Source organism: Orbicella franksi, chromosome 12 (assembly GCF_964199315.1).
Source record: "Orbicella franksi chromosome 12, jaOrbFran1.1, whole genome shotgun sequence".
Lineage (NCBI taxonomy): Eukaryota > Metazoa > Cnidaria > Anthozoa > Scleractinia > Merulinidae > Orbicella > Orbicella franksi.
The window spans coordinates 20,141,262-20,165,465 of NC_138156.1; the positions used below are offsets into that span (position 1 = coordinate 20,141,262).

At 39.4% G+C, this 24,204-nt stretch overlaps 3 protein-coding genes across 6 annotated transcripts in view; 2 read left to right on the forward strand and 1 right to left on the reverse strand.

Moving 5' to 3' along the window:
• The window catches only part of LOC145462531 (uncharacterized), a 57,139-nt gene that overhangs the window by 11,349 nt on the left and 21,586 nt on the right, over positions 1 to 24,204 (reverse strand). The window contains exons 1-3 of one of the 4 annotated variants that reach the window (XM_081446061.1): positions 5,678 to 5,799; positions 4,137 to 4,201; positions 2,769 to 2,849 (exon numbers count right to left, since the gene is read on the reverse strand). The exons of 1 other annotated variant lie outside the window; for it this stretch is intronic. The gene's annotated coding sequence lies outside the window, so the exon portion shown is untranslated. Of the gene's footprint in view, positions 1 to 2,768; positions 2,850 to 4,136; positions 4,202 to 5,677; positions 5,800 to 15,364; positions 15,623 to 24,204 lie in introns of those variants that run through there. 2 more of the 4 variants (XM_081446063.1, XM_081446064.1) reach the window with 2 other exon arrangements.
• Positions 8,676 to 10,668, forward strand: LOC145462290 (uncharacterized). The gene is made up of 2 exons (XM_081445791.1): positions 8,676 to 9,159; positions 9,250 to 10,668. Exon 2 carries the CDS (start codon positions 9,412 to 9,414, stop codon positions 10,666 to 10,668), a length of 1,257 nt encoding a protein of 418 aa, XP_081301917.1. The 5' UTR covers positions 8,676 to 9,159; positions 9,250 to 9,411.
• Positions 10,773 to 13,325, forward strand: LOC145462291 (uncharacterized). Its single transcript, XM_081445792.1, has 3 exons — positions 10,773 to 12,028; positions 12,811 to 12,833; positions 13,093 to 13,325. The coding sequence occupies exons 1-3, from the start codon at positions 10,773 to 10,775 to the stop codon at positions 13,323 to 13,325; spliced, it is 1,512 nt and encodes a 503-aa protein (XP_081301918.1).

Consider the following 24,204-nt stretch of genomic DNA (forward strand, 5'->3'; position numbering starts at 1 on the left):
TCCAATATTGATGACGCAAGTAATTCAAGTGCGTGTATACAAATCTGAAAAATGTGGACTGATTTCTTTGAAATTTGATTCTGATATTTCTGGCATAATGAGCAACAGGTAACCAGCATATAAGGGAAGTTTTTGGTTGCTGGCATGGGGGATTTGGGCCTCACAGCCAGTAACAAAGTATTAATATTTCAGTTAAGGAAAGGTATCAAACGCGTGCGTTTCACTCTGGCACCAGCTTAACCTCGCAGAAAGCTAATATCACGAGTTAGCCAAGGATAACAAACCGACCCACAAACCCTGCTTTGAACAACGAAATTTCACCCTAGGTTTGAGATTTCTACAGATTAGCCCTAATCCAAGGTTAATTAAACTCTCTTTTGCACAACCGGACTGTGAAGGTTGTATATAGTCTGAAGAAGGCTATCATTTTCTCGACTCGCAGCCAAAAAATCTAGACACGCAGATTGATCAGAAACCCTGAACAATACTTTAATGGTCCTGTCACTACCAGTGACGGATTTAACATCTTTGCTTGTTTACTGCAAACGTCACCTCAATACTCTTAAAACTAATATAGGTCAAATTAACCTGAATATTCTTTATATTCTCCATAATCTAAACTACTTTCGAAGTGCGCCGCACAAACATGTCTAGATAATTGCAACGGTCTGACACATCAAAACAACTCAGCATTGTTCAAACAAATTTCCGAATACTGCATGTGTTCAGTTGTGCACGTTACTATCGAAAAACTCGAAAAAAAGCTTAGAACTGGATGTTGGTATGTTTTAATTTGCAACGGACGCTCTTCTCAATGCAACTACAGAAAAGAGTCGACCCAATTCAATATGAGAGTCAAAGAAAGTTATCAAATTTTTGTGTAATTTTCTGAATTCTCGTAATTGACGGTCTTCTGCTACTTTCTTGACTTTCCTTAGCTTACTACAAAGTGCATAAGGTCTCTCTTGGAGAATGTGAAAAATCATCACGAGAAATAGATATGACATTCATTACTGAACATGGTTAAATGAGCATGCATTTCTTGGGCATTACAAATTTATACACATTTTCCAACGGGCTATATCAGTGTTACACAAGTCCGAAATAATAGATCTCTGCTAAAGACTTGCATGTGAGCGTTTTAACCAGCCAGGCTCGATACAAGAACACAAGAACACAAGATCCACAGAATGCTTCTTTTAACAATGTATTATAATTATGAGAAAATCAAAAGTGAAAGTGCTTCGGTTGGCGTTAAACCTTACAACCCATACTATCCGCCTGATAAAGTAAATTGAGAACCTTCCAAATTTTCCAGTTTTCTAGCTTTGTGAATTCGAATTTTGCTTCTCCTCGAATTCATGACGACTTTTGAACAACTGGCAAAGTCTCTATAATATCAGTAATGGCAATCATTCCACAATAGACGCATTCCACAATAAGTGTTGGTCTATTAATTATGAGAACTCACAAGTCTTTTTCAAGTTCATTGTCACTCAACTTGATCAAAGTATTAAACTGCATATGATAACCACAGAGAATTCGACAACATACATGTACAGCAAGATGATAAAGAACGCAAGCGTTGAAAACAGACCGTAAACATTAGATTGTTCAATGATCAGTTGATTAACTCCTCATCTCTTAAACAAGGTATAAACATAAAGAAACCCTGCAAAAGTACAATTGCCTGTTGATTTACCTCAAAAAGACATCAACTGAGCGACATGCAGTACCTTGATCGACTTGATCGGCTCCTGGCAAAAACTCTGCCGCTAGATTAATACGATTAAACTGAATGACGCAATGTCGGTGAATTTATGGAAAGCGGAATATGCGTCGGCGTGCATTCTCGGAAACGGTTCACAGGAAATTCGAGAGAATGGAACAAACTGATCACGTAACGCCTTCGGGCATCCTATATAAAACCTAAAACTAAAGTCGCACAAGGACCAAATTGGTCCACAATCATAGCTTCCGTATCATTCATTAACTGGAAGCATTGCTATTCCCACTCGAAGGGATGTTTGGTCATTACTGGATACCTTACAGCGCTTATTATACCCAGTGAAACGATGGGCCTCCCACAAATATGGCTGCATATAATTACAATGGTCCGAACAAGACAATTCAGCATTCTTTAAGTGATCTAGATTCGAAATTGAAATTACCGAATACTGTATTCAATTTCCACACTAATCTCGAAAATAAGCTTAAAACTGCATGTTCGTATATTTCAGTTTGCAACGGACGGCGCTCTCAATGCACCTACAGAAAAAGGTCGACCCAACTCAATATGTGAGCCAGAGGAAGTTGTCAAATGTGTGAATAATTTTCTGAAGTCTCGTATTTGGCAGTCTGACGCTACTTTCTTGACTTTCGGTAGCTTAATACAAAGTGCGTAAAATATCTCTTGGCGAATGTGAAAAATCATCACTAGAAATAGATGACATTCATTACTAAATATTAAATTTCCTTTCTGTTCATAGTTAAATGAGCTGCATTTCTTGTCCATTTTCACTATTCCTTAAATTTATACACATTTCATTGCTGACCATGCCAGCGTTACAAAAGTCCGAAATAATAGGTTTGTGCCCCGACTTATGCGCTTTTTAATAAGCTATTCTCGATTCAAATCTCTGCAACCCACCGGGCTGGCTTTTCGTACATTGTATTATAATTATGGAAAAGCAAAAGTGAAAGTGCTTCAGTAAGGGAAAACTTACTACCCGCTAAATAAAACAGATAGCTAATTTTGCAAAGCTTACCTTGTTAAACTATACTTTTGATCAGTTCTTGCTTACCAACTTTGTGAATTCGAATTTTGCTCCTCCTCGAACTCGACACAACTGATGGAAAAATAGACAAAGTCTCAATGTTGTAACATCAGCATTGGAAAGCATGCATTCCACAGCGCTTGGTGATTATCAAGGTACCAGTGTTTTTCAAATTAATTGTCACTATTACATACATTGAAACAAGATTGACAAACTACTGATTCTGTAACAACGCCAACATTGAAAGCAGACTATAAACAATAAGTATTGTCTTATCAGTTGATTAACTCCGCAAACATGCTACAAACCAAAGGGAACCCTCAAAAAAGGACAATTGCTCGCTAATTTTTCAAGAGACATCAAATGAGGAACAAACAGTACCTTTCTGGACTCTAGGTAAAAATTGTGCGCTCAATTGACGATAAAACTAAATGATTTTATGGGAATCTATGTGTCGGAGTGCACTTCAAGAAGCGTTGCACATGAATGGAACCAATCGATTACGCGTAACGCCTTCGGGCAGCCTGCATAAAACTTAGACAGGCTCTCAGTAAGTCGTCGTCTCCAAATTCGTCAACACGGAATATTATAAACATTTTACCCGATGAATAAATGTATGCATGCTATCAATTGTTTTGCGAGACATAACAAACAACTTTCCAGAAAAAGAGATCTTAAAATTAGGCGTCGAGAAAAGGTACTTTACAATTTTCGATTTTGAAATGGCGCCAAATTATGATTGCGCAAGTAATTAAAGTGCGTGTATGGAAATCTGAAAATCGTGAACTAATTTCTCTGAAATTTGATTTCTGACATTTCTCGAGTTAGCTAAGAATAACGAACCAACGCACAAACCCTGCTTTCAACAAGGTTTCACCTTGGTTAGAGAATTCTACAGATTAACTCTAATCCAAGGTTTATTTAACCCTCTTTTGAACAACCGGACTGTGAAGGTTCACTTTAGCTCAGTTTTCGTTTGCCATCTTTATGAATTCGGAATCTCCTTCTCTTCAAGGCACTGCCAAAACTGGAGACGTTTGAATGGAATTCATTGGCCGTGGAAAGCATTCCTAAACCTGCATTACGCAGTATTAGTTGATTATGAAGTTCCATTCTTTTTCAAGTTGTCTCTAAATTTGATCAAATTGTTAAACAAGATACGATAACTACAAAGGAGTCAGTACGTGTATCTACGGATTGGAAGAACGCCAACAAGTGTAAAGAGTAGTTGTTTATTGATCACTTGATTAACTCCGAACCTCTTAACCATGGTGTAAATTAACGTCAAGAAAGTCGGGAAAAAGAGCAATTTACCGCTGATTTGTCTTTATGAGACATCAAATGAGAGATATACGGTACCTTAATCCACTCCAGGTCAAACCTGCGCACCCAATTCACGATGAAACTACATGACTTGACGGAATCTATGGAAAGCAGATTGTACGTCGTGCATAACGAATGGAACAAACCCGGGGGGGGGGGGCACTGCCATATATGGGCTATATAGGTATGTGCCGCTGTGAAGGGTATGGTTTTCAAGCAGTTTACTCTAGGATAGGGTATATAAATCAGAGTGTTTGGGTCTAGAATAGGGTATCATTTTTCACAAAACTGACTAGTTGGTTGAAGATTTTATCTAGACTAAGGAAACCAGGAATTGCCACTCAAAAATATATAAAAAAAATCAAATCAGCAAGTTTAAATTTACGCAAATCAGCCTCAACAGTGTCGATAGATGGGGGATTTGGGGAGTTTACTCTAGTATAGGGTAGCAAAATTCAGCTGAACTAGCTCTGGTATAGGCTAAGGGTTCCAGGGTCCCAGCGACACATCCCCACCCAGAAACTCCCAAAGTACCTCCCCCGGGGGAACAAACTGATTACGAGTAACGCCTTCAGGCATCCTGCATAAAACCTAAAACTAAAGTCGCACTCGGACCAGGCTGGTCCACATTGCCAGTACTAATCGCAGTTTCCGTATCATTCAGAGACTGAAAGCATTGCTACTCACTCTCGAAGGGATGTTTGTTCGGCACGTCGGGATACCTTGCAACACTTATGTCCATCGAAACAATGCACCTCCATAAGCTACATGCATGGCTAGATAATTACATTGGTCTGTCACCAGACAGCTCATTGTTGCTTAAGTGAAAAGACTCGAAATCGAAATTGTTGAGTCGATTTTCAATCGTGACTATAATTCCAAAAATCTAAACTTGGCGGTCTTCTAAATGTACCCAGTGAAAAAAAGTCAATCCAACTCAATATGTGAGTCAGAGAAGTTGTCAAATTCTCGAGTAATTTTCTGATGTCTGGCTGCCTAACACGTTTTGCATCAGCGAGGCTCGATACAAGAACGCAAGAACACAAGACCCACAGAACGCTTTTGTTAACAATGTATTATGACTATGTAAGATCAAAAGTGAAAGTGCTTCGGTAGGCGAAACTTACTATCTGCTCGATAAAACTGATAGAACGTGAGACTTTCATATAAATTCATCCTTTTGAACTAAACATTTGCCCAGTTTTCCAATTCCTTTTCGCTTCAGCACAAATGCAAAACTGGCTAAGTCTTCTGTTAGAAGTGGAAAGCATTTTTGAACCCGCGTTTCGCAGCCTTTTTTGATTATGAAGTTACTAGTCTTTTTCAAGTTGCCACTTACCTTGACATAAGAATTGAACTACATACAATAACTTCAGAGAATTCGTAACATACATTGACAATAACGTTGATAAATTATACTGCCTGGCAAGAACGCCAACATCAGAACGTAAACAGTCACAGTTTAAAATTTATCAGTTGATTAACTCCGAATCTCCGAAACATGCTATGAACGTCAAGAAAGTACAACTGACTGCTAGTTTAGCTTAATGAGACATCAACTGAGGGACACACAGTACCTTATAATCGGCTCCAGGTGAAATTTGCGCACTCAATGGAGGATAACACTGGATGAATTAACGGGAATCTATGCTTCAGTGTCCGTGTATTCCAAGAAGCGGTACACAAAGAATTAAACTGATCACGCGTAATACCTTCAGGCATCCTGCGTAAAACTTAGACAGGCTCTTAGTGAGACATCGTCTCCAAATTCGTCAACGCGAGAAATTGGGAATATTTTAGCCCAATTACAGGCATGCAAGAGAAGGCACGCAATGTGTGCGAAAGTCAGCGACTTTCCAGACTAAATTTCTCTTTGTAACGCTAGTAAACGCAAGTTAAAAAGAAGCAGAGGGAGTTGCGAATAAATGCTTCCAGCTTTAGTGATGAAGCTTTTAAATGAATTTGCACCAGATTAAAAGTGTAAAAAGTTAACGTTTAAAAACGGCACATCTTAAATATTTAGTAGTACCAAAGTATCATCCTTGTTCTTACGATGTGATCAGTTGTGATGTTATAGCGATGTTTCGAATGCGCGCTGCTAGTCTTCATCAGGCGATTGGGTCATTGGTGACAGCATCGTGAGACAGACGACATTTCATTGTACACTGCAGTATTTGTCACTTTAATTATGATGGTATATTTGTATGTGTGTAGGTTAGGGGGAGGCAAGGAAAAGTGATCTAAAGTCACACTACCATATAGACAAGTATGGATGTTAATCAAAGGTACACGCACAGCAGTTGGTTGAGAATTAAAGGACTGAGTATCCTACGAAGAGGCTCGGTAAGGACGGAATATCGGATATGTAGACATGATTGATCATCGCAGTTATACACACAATTTAAGCAGTTGTGAAATTAAATAAAGCCTGATGATCAATCATGTCTTCATAACATTCTCCGCAGTCCAAATATGTGAATTTCATATATTCATTTGTATTCTTCAATATCTACGGGTATATTATAAAAACTCACAATGTGGCCAGTTCCCAATTGGCTTGATATATAGCTCAGTTGGTAGAGCACTGCACCGATATGGCAGAGGCCATGGATTCAAATCCCGTTCTGGTCTGAATTTTTTTTCAGGCTTTAATTTCACAACTGCTTAAGTTGTGCGTATAACTGCGATGATCAATCACGTCTTCATACAAACAACACCGTGAAAGCACTTTTAAAAACAATGAACACGCACAATTGGTTTAAAATTGCCCATGATGATTTCTTATTTGCCAGTTGCACTATCTGCCTGGAACCTTAAGTCATGTGTCTTCTTGTAAAATAAAAAAACCAAATTTGCTAATTTTTTTCTGGGTCTGCGCAGCATGGCCTCAGTAGTGTGCCACCGATCGATAAACCCCAGCAGTTTTGCAGTGGACTTCCGGTGCATCCAAATTCCTGCGGACGTTTAATTTAACGTCAACTGTGGCCTTTCTGGCAAGGAAAACTTTCGTCGATAGTGACGATTATGAAATCGTCGAAGAAGGTTACAAGACGGGACATGGCCACTATTACATGTACGTATTCAAAATGAAGAAAGTCATCGGAGTCTGTCCGTGGGGTTATCCCACGGACGAGATTTGCGTTTATTTCTCATGGAAGGAATCGTACGGCGACAAATTCCGCGTCATTACGGCGTATCCGTTCTCCAGAGCTTATCACGTCTTCTTGAAGCAGAGAAAGCAAGGTATGGCCACCTTTTAAAATCCTACAGACTTTATGTAGGTAAGAACCAAACGGCTCTTTTAGGAGCCACCACATTAATAAAAGTCAATGGTCCAACATGCTTTCCCCAGTTCTTTTAATTTTGTGCTCGAGCACGTGGAGATGCGCACTTATTATTCACAAAATCGATTATCGATTATCAAAACTGCAGCGTCATAAAATTCAGTTTGACAGCGTCCTCAAAATCAGCAATGAATTTGATTGATGAACCACTCTTGGCGGCTGTCCGTTCTATTGAGAACGCGGACCAAGACAACGATTCTCAAGAGGTAATAAATATAACTTGAAATTGGAGCACATGTCGGGCGAATACAAATCCGTACCGTTATTTTGAAAGGGGTCGTTGAAATTGAATGGAAAAGATAACTTCATACTTTAACTTACATGATTTAATCAGACCTAAAATTTGAAGACGGCTAAGGACTTTGAAAAGAAATTATTTTGATTTTGAATTAGGTCACTGAAATTGAATGGAAAGGATAAGCCTTTGTGCTTTTCAATACCACTACATGTTTTAATCACAACCTGGAATTTCAAGGAGGGTATGAGCATTCAATAGAAGTTCTTTTGATTTTGAATAGTCACTGATAATGAATGGAAACGATAATGAACCTTTGTGTTTTTTATATCAATACGTGATTCAATCAGACCTGGAGGTTGTAGGCGGTTACGGTTTTTGAAAAGAAGTTCTTTTGATTTTGAATAGCTCGCTGTAATCCTTTATATCGGGCCTGGAATTTGAAGGCGGTTACGGTTTTTGAAAAGATGTTCTTTTGATTTTGAATAGCTCGCTGTAATCCTTTATATCAGGTCTGGAATTTGAAGGCGGTTACGGCTTTTGAAAAGATGTTCTTTTGATTTTGAATAGCTCGCTGTAATCCTTTATATCAGGTCTGGAATTTGTAGGCGGTTACGGTTTTTGAAAAGATGTTCTTTTGATTTTGAATAGCTCGCTGTAATCCTTTATATCAGGTCTGGAATTTGAAGGCGGTTACGGTTTTTGAAATGAAGTTCTTTTGATTTTGAATAGCTCGCTGACGGACTTGGAAACGTTCTACCAGTATAACACAAGTAACACTGGACGGATTTAGGATAAGCAAAGCTATAGCGTTCGTCCGATCGTATTTTATGAACCTTAAAGTTACAATGGAACCGTTACTCCTAAATTTAAGTTTAGCGCGCGATGCAAATAATTTGTCCCATTGGCCGCGGGGATAACGAAATTTGCATACGAGTTGAAAACTTAACGCAAGAATGTGACAATGGACTATTACCTTAAACGTTGAATGATTAGACTCTGTTAGCTTAACTGAATAGGCTATTATCTTTTAAGGCGAATTGAACGGACGCTAAAAGACTAATGAAGGCATTTGTTTTCATGCGAGTTGTGTAATTGTTATTCATTTACAGGAAAATTAAATTAACAAACTAAGTAAACTTTTCGGGTGGTCTGCGTGTGTGAATGTAATTATGATAGATCAGTAACGTCATATGTTACTTGATTGGTGGTTGAAAATATGATGTTGTTTTTGTGCAATATGATTGGATGTTGGAAATGTGCTGACATTTCCTGTAATATGATTAGTTAACGACACCAATAAAGTTGGGACTCGCTAGATAGAAATCATTTGCAGATGGTGAACTATTGACTAAACTTTTGTTTCTCTGGATAAGATTTTCGCCCCATGTCAAGCCACTTTGAGGACATGAGCGATGAAGAATTGTTGGAGGCCATTATTGCTATTGAGAATGGACCAGAAAACAGTTATTTCCAACAGGTAAATTAAATATGTTGTAACAAAAATACATTTCGTGTACTTAATGTGTGATGAACCGGGTTATTTATTTTATTTTATATTTTCTCTTAGGTTCTTGACGACTCTATCGATGATACGATTTTGTCAAATGTCGCCGAGGCTACAGAACGTCAACTCACTAATCAAGAACAAATGGGGGGAGTCTTGCTACCACAGAACCTGGACGCTTCGAATTTGTACTCAACCCGTACGTAGATAGTCACAGCAAAAAAAATGGGCGTTAGAGAGCGTCACTACACCTCCAACATTCGTCAGGTGGGACAATTTATACCTCAACAAAACTTGGCAGCAGCAATTGCTGATGGATTACATAGAACAATCCAAAATTTGATTCTCCGAGACAGGATACCAGCCGCTGATCGTGTCTACTTCAATTTAGCCAGCAATCGCTTAGTCAACAGCTATGCTTATCGAGCGTTACCGGCGGGGGAATGGTTAAATGGTAGCGATCGTGTCGACAGTCTGCTGCAGCAAATGTCACAGGTGTTAAACTCAAACGAGAACTTTGAAATGAATGATTCGTTTCAATTATCTTTTACACACGTTCGTACATCTCCTCGCGGTAGCGGTCAGAAACGAAAATTGAAACCTGGACATTCTAATCCAGAAACTTTCAAACGTTTGAAAGGTTCTGTCATCAGTATCGATAACAAAGATGAACTATGCTGCGCCCGCGCCATTGTGACAGCTAAAGCTAGAGTGGATGATCACCCTAAATGGAACAGCTTCAGAAGAGGTTTCTCTATCCAGAGAGATGAAGCAATCAAGCTGCATATAGAAGCTAATGTAGAAATGGGAAAATGCGGTTACGAGGAACTCACTAGATTTGCATTGACGCCGTCCTTGAACAATTATCAGCTCTTACTTATGGACGCTACCCGAGGTTATAGCGTGACTTCTTTTGGAAAGCCTCAGGAAAAACAATTGGTACTGTTGTATGATAATGAACACTACAATGTGATCACTACGTTACCTGGGTTCTTTGGTAACAGTTATTTCTGCGCAAGGTGTCTCAAACCCTACAATAACGAAGGTCAACACGCCTGTGAAAACAACCCTGATCATTGTTCTTCCTGCTTACAAACGGGATGTGAGGACTTTACAGAGGCCAGGTGTCGTAATCAACCACCAGCTACACCCTGCGGATCCTGTAAGCGGATGTTTTATGGTGATGTTTGTTTTCAAAATCATCTGACGAAATCCTACAAGGGAAAAACCGCTGACTCCAAAAACATCAGTGTTTGCAGTCAACGCCGCAAATATCGTAGCTGTAAAAAGTTGTTGGTGGGTCTCAAGAAGCAACAAGAACATGAATGCGGTTACATAGACTGTCCCTCTTGCCACGAGTACATAGAGGCCGCAAGCCACCGATGCTTTATTCAGATACCTAAAACACCGGAAGAGCTAACCGAAGAGAAAAAAGAAAAAAAAAGAAGAAGAGAAAGAAAAAGAAAAAACGCAAGCGACTAACCGAAGCCGAAGCAGAGGATAATGGTAATGATGATGATGGTGATGATGATGATGATGATGATGAAGAAAAGCCTGCCATTCTCGTTTTCTTCGATATTGAGGCGATGCAAGACACTGGCAAACACATCCCTAATCTTTTAATAGCGGAAACTGAGGATGATAATTGTCCACTCCACTTCAAAGGTGAAGATTGCATTCGCGATTTCCTGGAATGGCTGGATACGTTAACTGAAGAAGACACGCGCAATGTAACTGTTTTGGCCCATAACTTTTCTGGCTACGACTCCTATTTCGTCGTGGAGGAATATCATCGCCAACACAGGGTCCTCAATCAAATCAGAAATGGAGCTAAACTTCTCCAATTAACCTTTGACAATATTAACTTTATTGACTCTCTGTCGTTTTTTCAAATGCCGCTTTCTGCATTTCCAAAGACATTCGGATTGACAGAGTTAAAGAAGGGCTATTTTCGTCACCTGTTTAACACGCCTGAAAATCAAGACTACGTGGGACCAATTCCCGAGAAAGAATTTTACATGCCTGAATCAATGTCTGTCAACGGCCGTAAAGACTTCGAGAAATGGCATGATAAAGAAAGAGCTGAGAATGTAGTATTCGATTTCCAAAAAGAATTGTTGGAATATTGCGAGTCGGACGTGAAATTACTGAAGGAGGGATGCCTTACTTTCAAACGGCTTTTTGAAAAAGAGACAAAGTTTGACCCCTTCAGTCATATTACTATAGCTTCGGCATGCAATCGAGACCTGCGACAAAACCGAATGGAAGCCAACACAATTGCTTCCGAGCCTCTCCACGGTTGGCGACTAAAAACAAATCAGTCGAAAGTTGCCATGGAATATCTACTGTGGCAACAAAGTCAGATCAGTGGGAGAATTCAACATGTTGGAAATGATGGGGAATACCGTATCCCCAACAGTCGCTACACCGTGGACGGTTACGATGCAACTACGAACACCGTCTACGAATTTCAAGGTTGCTTTTGGCATGGCTGTCGTAAATGCTATCCCAACAGATCCGAAACACACCTTAGATTAGAGCACCGCTGCACTGCCGACGTGTATCTCTGCACCCAGGAAAAACTACAATTCTTGCCTGACAAAGGTTACAACGTCATCGAAATGTGGGAGTGTGATTGGCGGAAAATGAAAGAAGAAAGGCAGGACGTCAGGAACTTTGTAGCCAGCCTCGATTTGGTGGAGCCACTAAATCCCCGTGACGCCTTCTGCGGCGGACGAACAAACGCTGTCAAACTCTATCATCTGGCTGACATCGCCTCAGGAGAGAAGATTCATTACTATGATTTTACATCTCTCTATCCGTTCATTAATAAGAATGCTGAGTATCCTGTCGGCCACCCTGAAATTATATTTCAGCCGGAAGACACAGACATCCAAAATTACTTCGGGATTGCCAAGGTCACAATCTTATTTCCAGAAAAACTGTTTCATCCAATACTTCCGCTGCGTGAAAATGGTAAACTAACATTCCCGCTATGTAGAGCCTGTGTACAAGAAGAGATGGAAAAACCAATGCTACAACGGTCCTGGGTTTGCAGTCACAGCGACAGTGAAAGACAAATTACAGGTACATGGTGTACCCCCGAACTGAACAAAGCCGTTGAGAAGGGCTACAAAATAACTTACATTCACGAAGTGTGGCATTTTTCTGAAACGAGGGAAGGTCTCTTTAAAGACTATGTGAATACATGGTTAAAGATTAAAGAGGAGGCAAGCGGCTGGCCAGCTCATGTAGGCGATGATCCCGTCAAACAGCAAGAACATCTGAGATCCTACAAAGCGAAAGCGGGCATCGAACTCAACCGCAACAACATTGAAAAGAATCCCGGCAAACGTAGCCTTGCAAAAATGATGTTAAATTCCATGTGGGGGAAGTTTGGCCAGCGCACCAACAAAACTCAAATCAAAGAGTTCGGAGATCCTATGAGGTTCAGTGCATTCCATGAAAGTGATGCAAATGACATTTGCTACGTGAGTGTATTGTCTGAAGACATCGTTGAAATTCACTATAAACTGAAATCGAATGACGAACCTGTCTCACCAAACCTCAACATTTTCATCGCTTGTTTCACGACATGTTGGGCTCCACTTCGTTTGTATGCAGCTCTGGACATGCTACAAGAACGAGTACAGTACACAGACAACGACAGCGTTATTTTTTCCAGTTTACCTGATGAAAACAATCCTCCCCTTGACAACTTTCTCGGTGATTTCAAGGACGAGTTGGGAGAAGACGACTTCATCACTGAATTTGCGTCCGCGGGACCGAAAAATTATGATTACCTCACGAAGAAAGAAAAAGAAGAATGCAAAGTGAGGGGAATCTCTTTAAACAGTGAAGGTAGCAAGCAGTTAAATTATCAAGTGTTGCGGGAAAATGTTTTAGACGAAATTCAACGCCCTCTCGAGAAAACGCGACAAACTGATATTAACAAGCCTTATCACATCGTCCGAAACTCCAAAGAGTACTCACTGACCACAGTCTCTCAGACGAAAAAGTACCAGCTTGTGTACGAAAAACGAGTGATAGATCCCTACACCTTCAAAACATATCCCTATGGCTATGAAAGAATAACAAATGAGGACGTGGACATGATTGAACTGTTGTGCCATTTGTAAACACTTTTGTAAATAGTTTCATTCATAAGTTGAGCGCAATCCACTAGGGAGTTGCACACGGCTCTGTCCGGTAATTTTAGGGAAACCTTTGATATTAACTTTAAAATTGCGTGATTACTTTGTTTATGTTAGAAACCAGGCTTTTTACTCGGTCAACACGGAAACGAGATTAATGACGTCAAAGGGGGCGGGGCTTCTGGTTACCATGGATACGTCAAACTCGAGAAAACAATAGGAGAACATCTCCAAAAACAAAAAGGTAGCGGATTCTGGCAAGGTTTGAACGACGTGTTCCAAGCATGTCGATGTTAAACACCAGAGATGCCCACGGTTATCCACTGCAAGGTTACGACTTCGTCCCCAAACCCAAAGACACCTTGAGCGAATTGGTCAGGTTATTACAACAAGCCAACGAAAGAGAAGACGCCCTGAAACGTGATGTGGAACATTGGCATCGAACTTACAACGCCCTCCTTCAAGAGCATATGGCATTTAAGTACGAGGATCTGTGTTCAGCTTGCAAACGACACCGCGACGAGGCCGAAGCAGGTGAGACCATCATGTTGTGTAAGGAGTGTTCTACAGTAGAAGAAACAAAACATAGCCTGGAGCTGAAACTAGAAAAGGTTCATCAAGAGGTTCGTTACTGGCAAGACTGCTACGAAACGTTACTCCAACAACATTTCGAGGATGACAGAAGAGGTTATGATGGTACCCACAAAAGAGTTTGACCAATTGGTTCAGTATTACAAAGGAGAAATCACCGAAAATGCCTTGTTGAACAAAGCGGGTCGATTGGCCGCCGAAAGTCACGTGATACTCCGTGATAAATCGATTCCAGATTCGATTGCCATCAAGAAAATTAAACCTCTAGCTCGTCAGAGAGGTCGTTTAACCAAACGTATCAGACAAATTGGTCCTTTGTCGAGCAATAGTGCCGATGTCGGTGAAGAGGAAGATGGAGAGGAAGGAGATTTGGTGAAGGGTCCGTTGGAAACCATGTTCAAAGAATTGATTAAGAACGCTTCTCGAGGTACAAAAACACCAAAGATCAAGGAAGAAGCTACACCGTCTACGTCAGGTGTTAAAAAGAAGCAACCCGCTGCTAAAACACCCATTCCCCCACCTGACTCGGATCTGGGAACGCTCCTAAGAAAGGCTGACATTCTCCTGGGTAAAGACAAGCGCAAAGGCAAGGACAAACGTAAAAACGAGGCCGAACGTTTAAAACCTACGAGTGGTTGGGAAGACTGGGCCAAAGGAAACAAACTGAGAAGAAATCTAAAACACGATTATGACTCGGACTGAGACCCGTACGCGCAAGTATCGCCAACGTGGACGTGGTTTTGACATTCAAAAATTGCTAGGCAAGACGGGGATTGAATTTCACTGGCCCGGGTACCAGTACATGGGGCCTGGGACCAAGTTGGCAAAGAGACTGAAACGAGGAGACCCAGGCATCAACCAACTGGACAAGATTGCCAAACAACACGACATCGATTACAGTCGCGCTAAGAATTTGCAAGACAAGTGGAAAGCAGATACAAAGATGATCAAGGCCATAACGAGGTTACCCGGCAACAAAACGGTGACTGAAAAGATTGTGAAAAGAATCATGCAGGCGAAGAAAAAGTTAAAATTGTAATCGATTCTCCCTTTGGAGTTCATGTTGTTATTATTCAATAAAAGTTGACAAATGAAATATCAGACTCTGTGTTCGTTTTAAAGCAAAGTTTAGTATTAAAATCCTGATTACAATGTGTGTGCTCTATTTTAGAAACGAGATTAATGACGTCAAAGGGGGCGGGGCTTCTGGTTACCATGGATACGTTAAACTCGAGAAAACAATAGAACTCCTTTCCATAACAATACTTTTTCATTTGCATCACACTACCTGTCAAATTCGTACTGGACTAGCCCATACCACTACTACGGAATACAAATGTGGAAGAAAGACTTATTTCCGATGTACAATCAATCGATTGAGAACCTGCCGGTTTATTTTTCGAATAGGAAACAGTTTACTGTATTAATCTTACCTTAAGTGGTGAAATCTCTCCTCTTCTTCAACCAAGTCGGCAACGAAAGTATTAGAGACTAGGGAAGCCCGTCTGTTGAGTGCAGTTTTGTTTTGACGCCCGGTATAGAGATGTCTGAGTTTTTTCTCTAAATCTTAAGCTTTCGATGTTCAAGCGAAATTCTCGGAAATCGAAAGTGCGGAGTAAACAGTTTCTTTATAGAAGTTACCTTATAGGCTACCTTATAGGTGATCCTATAGACACATGCTCGTCCCCCCCCCCCCCCCCCATCATAGCCACGTACTTGACTTGCAGCTGGCAGATGTTTGTTGTTTTTCTCTTGCAAAAAATTGTGAAAGCGCTTTTCTTTTTAAATTCAAGAAGACCGCCATGGTCTGGCCTTTCTCAGTTAAATTATGATTTCTTGCACATGTGTTCAGTTGCAAAGTGAACAGGACAACAGACAGCATGCCATAACCTGACCTCATAATAGCAGATGCAATGTAAATAGACTCTATTTCCTAGAAACTTGCTCGTGTTTTCTAGGAATCGGGACTGCTACTTCCTACTTGTTCCTCGTCGAAAAAAAACTTTAATCGCAAGAATCGATAGCTTTTTTCACAATAACTGTCTAATGTCTCGCGCGCTGATTGGCTCATTTTTATCATCAATAAGAGTACAGACGGATAAAATTTTAATTTATGCAAGCTTTCAAGTTCAACTTTCAGCTGTCAAACTGTCAACTTTTTAGCCAATGAGATTTTATGGACTTTTTTTAATAAGGCAATCAAAAAGCGAGAAAAGCTATTGACAATGCTCCCGTCATTTTGGATAAAATTCGCTTATCTTTGTTTACGGCAAGTTTACGGCGTCTTTTCCCCTCATTTATTCCTAGCATTTGACCATTTTTGGGGTCTTGTTATTGTAAAAAACAAATTAACGTCAGTTTTTTTTTGTGCGTCTGTCCTCTTATTGATGATAAATTTCGTCATAACATTGTCAAAGTTTACTGCGGAACCACTCGCGGCTCGTGGTTCCACAGCCACTTTGACAATGTTATGACGCAATTTATCAACTGCCAATGCGATGACAGACGCATAAAAAACTGACGTCAATTTGTTAAATCGAAAGAACACTTTCCAGCATAATATCCTAACAGCAGTAACAACAAGCTAAAGGACAGAGCTGTACAGGCCCGCAAATGATCCCCTTACTGCAGATGATCCCCAAATTGTACCGCAAATTATCCCAGGGGCCCGTTTCTCGAAGGTCCCGAAAAGTTTTCGCACCCGGAAAGCCATAACAAAATCTCGAACCTTACGATTACAGAGCGGTTTTATTCACAAATTCTTAATATGACTAGAGGTTTGGTGCATACAAGAAGTTTCAGAAGTATAAACTTCTCCGTTTTTAGATACAGACGAACTAAAAATGGCTTTACGGGCCCGAAAAGTTTCCGGGGCTTTCGAGAAACGGGCCCAGGACCGGATTCATTTGTAAACGCAGGCAAGTGTAAAAAAATAACCTAAAGTGGAAGAAAGGAAGGAATAATCAATCGACTGGGAAACTGCCTGTTTATTTCTCGAATAGCAATCAGTTTACGGTGTTTATCTTATCTTAAGTGATGAAATCCTTCTCCTCCTCCTCCTCCTCCTCCTTCTCCTTCTTCTTCAACCAAGTCGGCAACACAGATTAGGACTTAACCGGTAAACGAAAGTATTAGAGACTGGGGAAGCCCTGTGTATTGAGTGCAGTTTTGTTTTGATGCCAAAACTAGTCATAAAAGGGAAATATATCCAAAACCGCCGGCTAGGCTTGACAAATGGGAAACCAGAAACTGCAAGGGACCGCATCCGATAAACGCTGCCAACGTAGGATCTACAAATTGACAAATGGGCATAAACTCGTATAGCTTCACCGGTATGCAGGCGTCTGCATCTCTTCTCTAAATATTAAGCTTTCGATGTTCAAGCGAAATTCTCGGAAATCGAAAGTGCGGAGTAAACAGTTTCTTTATAAAAGTAATCTTATAATTATAGGCTTTCTTTTCGGCTGTGACCCTGCAGACACATGCTCCTTCCCCCATCATAGCCAACGTACTTGACTTGCAACTGTCAGATGTTTGTTGGTTTACTCTTGCAGTAGCAGTCTCGATTCCTAGAAATCGAGACTGCTGGGTATTTCTCAGTTAAATTATGATATCTTGCACATGTGTTCAATTGCAAAGTGAACAGGAGAACAGACAGAACAAGAAGCATGTCATAACCTGACCTCATAATATCAGATGCAATGTCAAAAGACTATTTCCTAGAAACTTGCTCGTATTTTCTAGGAATCGAGACTGCTACTTCGTACTTGTTCCTCTTCGGGGGGAATCGATAGCTTTATCGAAAAAACATTTCTAGGATAATATCCTAACAACAGTAACAACAAGCTAAAGGACAAAGCAGTATTGGAGAAAGGCGTGAAAAGAACGCTTACATTGCAAGAGTTTAATTTTCGTTTCAAGATTTCCAGTCTTTCAAATTTATTTTTATACGGGGATTCCCCACATTTCAGTTTCAGTTCAGAACTACAAATATTCAAAGAAGGTGTCAGAATCTAGTGCACTGTCTTGAAAACACACAGTGAAGTGCATTCCTGGCATTCTTCTGCCTGTGTTATTAACCCAACGCTAACTGTTTCCCTCGTCTATTTACAAAGGAGGATATACATAAACGACAAGGGTGAGAGCCCTCAGATAAATATCACGGCCAATATTAGAACTCTATATTCCTTAGAAGCCGCCGGAAGACACCTAAATGTACGACGCCATCTTCCTTGTGTCGGAATTGGAGTCGTTTCGGCAGACTTAAAAGTGATTGTCTCGATCAGGGCCCTCTGTTATTCTTCATTGCAGGTTTGAATTCATCGGGTTGACTTTCGACTTGGCTACGCGAGCATTTCGCTTCACTGGAATTTTGGAACTGTGCACCATAAGCGATATTTCAGCACTTCATTTTGGGTAATCAGGAAATCGTAATGGAAAGAATACTTTTCACCGACGAATCGCTGACCCTTTGAGACCTATTTACAGGACAGACCAGGCACAGCATTAAAACGTATTAGAACGCTTCTGGCTCCACATTGATCGTCAGACATAGTTTATTGATTTCCGCCACCCTTCTAGAACTGTGCACTGTGCTTTTTTGGAAAAAGTGGAAATATGTCTTTATTCTTAAGTTACCAACTGTGGAAGAGTGAAAATTTGGAAATGTGTCTTGAATACTTAAGTTACCAGCTGTGGAAGTATAAAAATGTAGAAATGGTTCTTGAATACTTAAGCAACTAACTGAGGAAATCTGGAAATCTGGAAATGTGTCTTGAATATTTAAGGTACCAATCATGGAAGTGAACTAACTGTGGAAGTATGGAAATCTGGAAATGTTTCTTGAATACTTAAGTAACTAACTGTGGAAGCGTGGAAATCTGAAAATGTTTCTTGACGACATAAGGAACCAAATATGGAAGTGTGGAAATGTGGTGAAATTGTGGAAATGTCTCCAATACTTTAGTTACCAACCGTGGAAGTGTAAAAATGTAGAAATGTTTCGTGAATACTTTAGAACCTAATTGTGGAACCTGGAATTGTGGCTTAAATACTTAAGGAACCAACTGTGTAAATTTGGAGGTGTGTCTTACCCCCCATAAGCACCCGACACAGTTTACATATTCTTCAATGACATCCTGATGATGAAATAAGCAATTCATACAAATCAAGAAAATATAAACATTTATTTTGGTTTTTTTTACAGACATTTATTTTTTTTAAACGAGAAACGCGCATTTGGATCATCACTCTTCGAGTGTTTAGCCTCGAAAGGTCCACAGCAGGAGCTTTTGCGGTACCTTTTAGGGTATTGAGCTGAAAAAAATATGACAGGAGAGGCAGGAGATAAAATGTGTTGTTTCAGAATTGGTACCTCTTAAGGTGAATTAAAATTTCAAGCCACGCCCACAAAACAGGATCTTGGTATCTCTTAAGGGTTCTTTTCAAAATTTCCGACGAGCACCTCGGTCCTTATCCCCACAGGGATAAAATCTTCTCTTCGGAAGTTGTGTTTTTTTTGTATTTTAGAGTTGTTTGATAGACTGAATGCCGCAAACCCCTTGATAGAATAACTCCCTTTTCCGATGATAAAAAAGTATATCTAATAACAAATGACTGTGTTGCAAATGTGTGGTTGCATATTCTCTGATCATCAGTTGCCGTAGCAATATAATATCATGTGCTGATTACGATTGAGGCAGAAATTGAAACAAGAGAGAACTCGAGAAGACAGCCACAGATAGAGAGCAGTGGAAATATCTGGTCGCAGTCTTATGTGCCACTTAGGCACAAAAAGGATATCACTGCGTAAAATAGCGAGTGACGTGGCCGGAAATCACACGATACGGACCCGTATTCTTCGAGAATACCGACAAATCCAGGAGTACCGTTTTCCAGGAAACGCGACGTGTCCAGTGCGTGCCAGGAACAGTATTTTTCCCGATTCGGGGTGTCAAGGCACGGAAATTTTCCCATTCTTCCTGATTTGCCACGAATAACGACGCACCGCAGGAAAGCAAAATAGTAGATCAAGTTGAGCATTGTACTTCTCATCTGCACAAAGTCATTGTTGCTTTTCGTTACATTTTCCGGTTTCGTAAAGTGCCACATGGGATTCCCCTATCGGATATTTCACGGTTGTCACACGTGATTCCCCTGTCGGATATTTCTCTACACGAAGGATAGTTTTATTTAAAAATAACATTCCCACATCGTGAGAATACATGCACCAACATCCCCTGAGAATGTACTCTTCTTCTGATGCATGCACCTACAAATTCCCTTTGCACACCAATTTATAAACACATTGTCGCATGATTATAATAAGGAACAACCTTTACTGCTAAATCTAAGACTTTTTTTGGTCAACACAACTATTGCACACGAGAATGACCATCCATATATAATAATTATCTTCTTAAAAAAAGATTTCTTCTTAATAAACTATGTTACAGAGTTAAAATTTCGCAGCGTTTTAGTAGACTTTAACCAACGATGCCTATCATCTTACAAGCGTATCTCTGTTAACACAACTATAACTTATATGTATCAACCTTGATTGTAGGAAAACACTGACCAGAGCAAAGGTGTTGATTTAAAATAAAAAAATTGCCACATTTTTTTTTTTTGGAAGAGGAGGAGATGGATCTATTTAATTATATAGTAATTTTAGGAAAATCTTTCTTGTGCACTTTTCGATGTAGAGAAACATTACCTTCCTTGAGCCACTTCATGCATAAGAATTTTGGTAATTCAATATGAAACTGAAAAACACATATATTTCAAATCGAATAAAACGAATTTGTTTAAAGAAAAATGGAAGATTTTTCAAGAAGCAATTTTTTAACTGATAATTAAAGTAGACAACGCTAAATCTTAAGTTAAATAAGTATGTAGATAAGAATTGACAAAATCTTTTGTCTTAATTAATTCAATATGGTGTCATTGTTAACTTCTGTGAACCAAACTTTATTCATTCTTCTGTAACTTAATTGTTGAAAAAAGAATTGTAATTGTTATAATTGTGGAGATAAATAAATAACTAACTAAGTAAATAAATAAAATTTAAAACATGGCCATAATTTACTTCTAAAAGGAAGAGAAAATAATATTTATAAAATGAAATGTGCAACTAAGATACATAACCAGCATGCTCCTCTCAACGATGAATTTATGAATTTCTTATTGCAAATTTCACTTCATTACTTGTTTCAGTAATTCGCTCTTCAAATGAAAAGTTTAAAATGCAAAATAAGACCTGATTAAATATTCAACGTTTGATTAATCCAATCAATCTTTGAGTATTGGATTGAGTACTGTTTAGAGAGTATAAAAAGAGTGTATTTTGATGATGATAGCACTAGTTCTTAGGAAGGTGTGTTAAATCACCTTATGTTCAATTGTAATCAATATAAAATCAAGTGTATGATTTTCAGTGGTGAAATAGATGACTTAATTCAAAAGACAAGACAGTGGTATCAAACGAAGAAAAGGCGAAGTATATTTCAACGTTCACTCTTTACACAAGAATATTGTTTTTCCGGCCTAGGCTGAATATTCTTAGTTCTCTGCCGATTTTTGGCTGAAAATATTTTTGTAAATATTCTTAGATTAGGACACACAATTGTTCTTGCAGAAATGTTATAATGATCGAACAAACGCCTAGTGTTTTTTTTTTGGCTAGTTTTGTCGTTTAGAGAACAAAGGAAGAATTTTATTTGAATTGGTTCAGTTAATAACAAATAATTGTATGGTATTTACAAATTTTTAACACAAAGAATTATATTCTTTTCAAAATCTCAAACTCGGGTTTATTCTAAAATTCTGGTTTATTCAGCCTCGATATTCTAATAAGATAAATGCTTATATGAAAAAAAAGAGTGTCTTACGTTGCGGCATTTATACATCGATTTGTTTACTTCTGAGAGAGTGATTTTCTGAGCCCTAACGATAGTCTTGATTACGCTTCGCGCATTCCACGACCAAAAACTAAAATCGTTGTCTGTTTAACAGTTTTTCTAAAAATTGAGCTTTCGGCTACCAGGCTGCAGCCTTTGACGACTAAAACTAAAACGAAACGTGGGAATGAATGAATTTTTACATTTATTTGTAAACGCAGCCAAATGTGAAAAAAATATGGTAATAAAAATATGGAAGGAAGGCTTATTATCCCAAATGCACAATTAATCGATTGAGAACCTGCCGGTTAATTTCTCGAAGAGCAAACAGTTTACTGTATTAATCTTTCCTTAAGTGATGGAATCGTTTTTCTTCTTCAACCAGGTCGGCAACACAGATGGGGACGATAAACGAAAGTATAAGAGACTGGGGAAGCCCCGTGTGTTGAGTGCGGCTTTGTTATGATGCCCAAACTAACTTCATTTACGAGGTCATAAAACGGAAATATATCCAAAACCCCTTGCTGGGCTTGACATATGGGCATAAAATCGTATAGCTTCACCGGTATACAGGCGCCTGAGTCTTCTCTAAATTAAAGCTTTCGATGTCCAAGCGAACTTTTCGGAAATCGAAAGTGCGGAGTAAACAGTTTCTTTAGAAGCAATCTTATTAGGCTTTGTTTTGACTGTGACATGCTCCTCCCCTCTCCCCTCATCACTCGGACTTGCAACTGTCAGATGTTTGTTGCTTTTCTTCTGAATACAAGAAAATAGTGAAAGCGCTTCTTTTTTCCGGAATTCCAGAAGATTGCCATAGTCTGGCAATTTCACAGTTAAATCATGATATATTGCACATTTGTTCAAATTGCAAAGTGAACAGGAGAACAGGGAGCGTGTCACAACATAACCTGATCCTATAATGTTATGCAATGTCAATAGGCTCAATTTCCTAGAAACTTGCTAGTGTTTTCTAGGAATCAAGACTCCTACTTCCTGCTTGTTCCGCTTCAAAAGAAGTGTTAATCGCAAGAATCAATAGCTTTATCGAAAGAACGTTTCCATACTATTGTCCTAACAGCATTAACAACAATCTAAAGGACAGAGCAGTATTGGAGAAAGGTGTGAAAAGAACGACTATATTGAAAGAGTTTTATTTTTGTTTTCATATTTCCAGTCTTTCTAATCTATTTTTATACGGGGATTCCCCACATTTCAGTTTCAGTTCAGAACTACAAATATCCAAATAAGGTGACAGAATCTAGTGCACTCTCCTGAACGCCGCACAATAAAGTGCATTGTTGGCAGTTTTCTGTCTGCTTTAACCCAAAGCTAGCTGTTTCCCTCGTATAATTGGAAAGGACGATATACCTAAAAGACAACGCTGTCAGCCTTCAGGTAAATATCATTGCCAATATTATAACTCTATATTCCTTAGAAGCCAGAGGAAACTTAAATGTACCGCAACGCCATCTTCCTTGTGTCGGTATTGGAGTCGTTTCGGCAAACTTAAAAGTGATCGTCTCGATCCGATCAGGGCCCTCTTTTTATTCTTCATGGCCTGGTCTGTTCTATCAATAGGTATCAAAGAGTCAGTGATTCGTCAGTGATAAGTACTCTTTCCATTGCCATTTCCTGATTACCCAAAATGAACTGTTGAAAATTGCTAATGGTACACAATTCCAAAATTCCAATAAAGCAAAATGCCTGCGTAACTACGTCGAAAGTCAACTCGATGAATTCAAAACTGCAGCAGCATTAAAACGTATTAGAACGCTCCTGGCTCCACATTGATCGTCAGACATAATTGATCGATTCCCGCCACCTCTCTAGAACGCTTTCTCTGATTTATATGAGTCGAACATGTCATGTATGTTTATTTAGAAGTTAAAAATTCTTGCAGATTGAAATAATTGTAGACGTCATGTAGAGAGACGTAAATTGAGAGGAGAGGGAAAGAATAATAAGCGGGAGAATGAGCTTCGTGTAATCAGGTTGAGGTGTTGTAAACGGGATTCCGATGGTATCTGTCGTAATGGCCAGATGGCAGACAGTCTCGCAGAGTCTCGTGAATGCTCCCTCTGCCTACCCCTACCTTAGTTAAAATTTTTGATCTCTGAAGAGCTCTCGCTTAGACAATTAGTTACTCGCCGAGTCCCCGACTCAATTCTGTTCGAAGTAGCTGAAGTTAGCTCTTTAGTTACAATATAATTGACTGAGTGGACGTTGTTGCACCCTTTCTTTATTTCGTAATTTTACAAGAAGTTTCTCGAAGAACAGTTCTTTTCACAATCTTTTTCTGATTAAGCTTGACTTCACTACAATCGTTTTGGAAGGAGACGAGAGTTTGTTTCATTCCCCTAAAGCCCTCTTTGAAA

What these genes read in the sequence shown, in the direction of transcription:
- LOC145462290 (XM_081445791.1), top strand. Translation starts at nt 9,412, where the DNA reads ATGGGCGTTAGAGAGCGTCACTACACCTCCAACATTCGTCAGGTGGGA.
- LOC145462291 (XM_081445792.1), top strand. Translation starts at nt 10,773, where the DNA reads ATGCAAGACACTGGCAAACACATCCCTAATCTTTTAATAGCGGAAACT. An exon ending in TTCATTAATAAGAATGCTGA is followed by an intron (nt 12,029 to 12,810) that starts GTATCCTGTCGG and finishes GTTTGTATGCAG; the next exon opens with CTCTGGACATGCTACAAGAA. An exon ending in TGGACATGCTACAAGAACGA is followed by an intron (nt 12,834 to 13,092) that starts GTACAGTACACA and finishes AAAATGTTTTAG; the next exon opens with ACGAAATTCAACGCCCTCTC.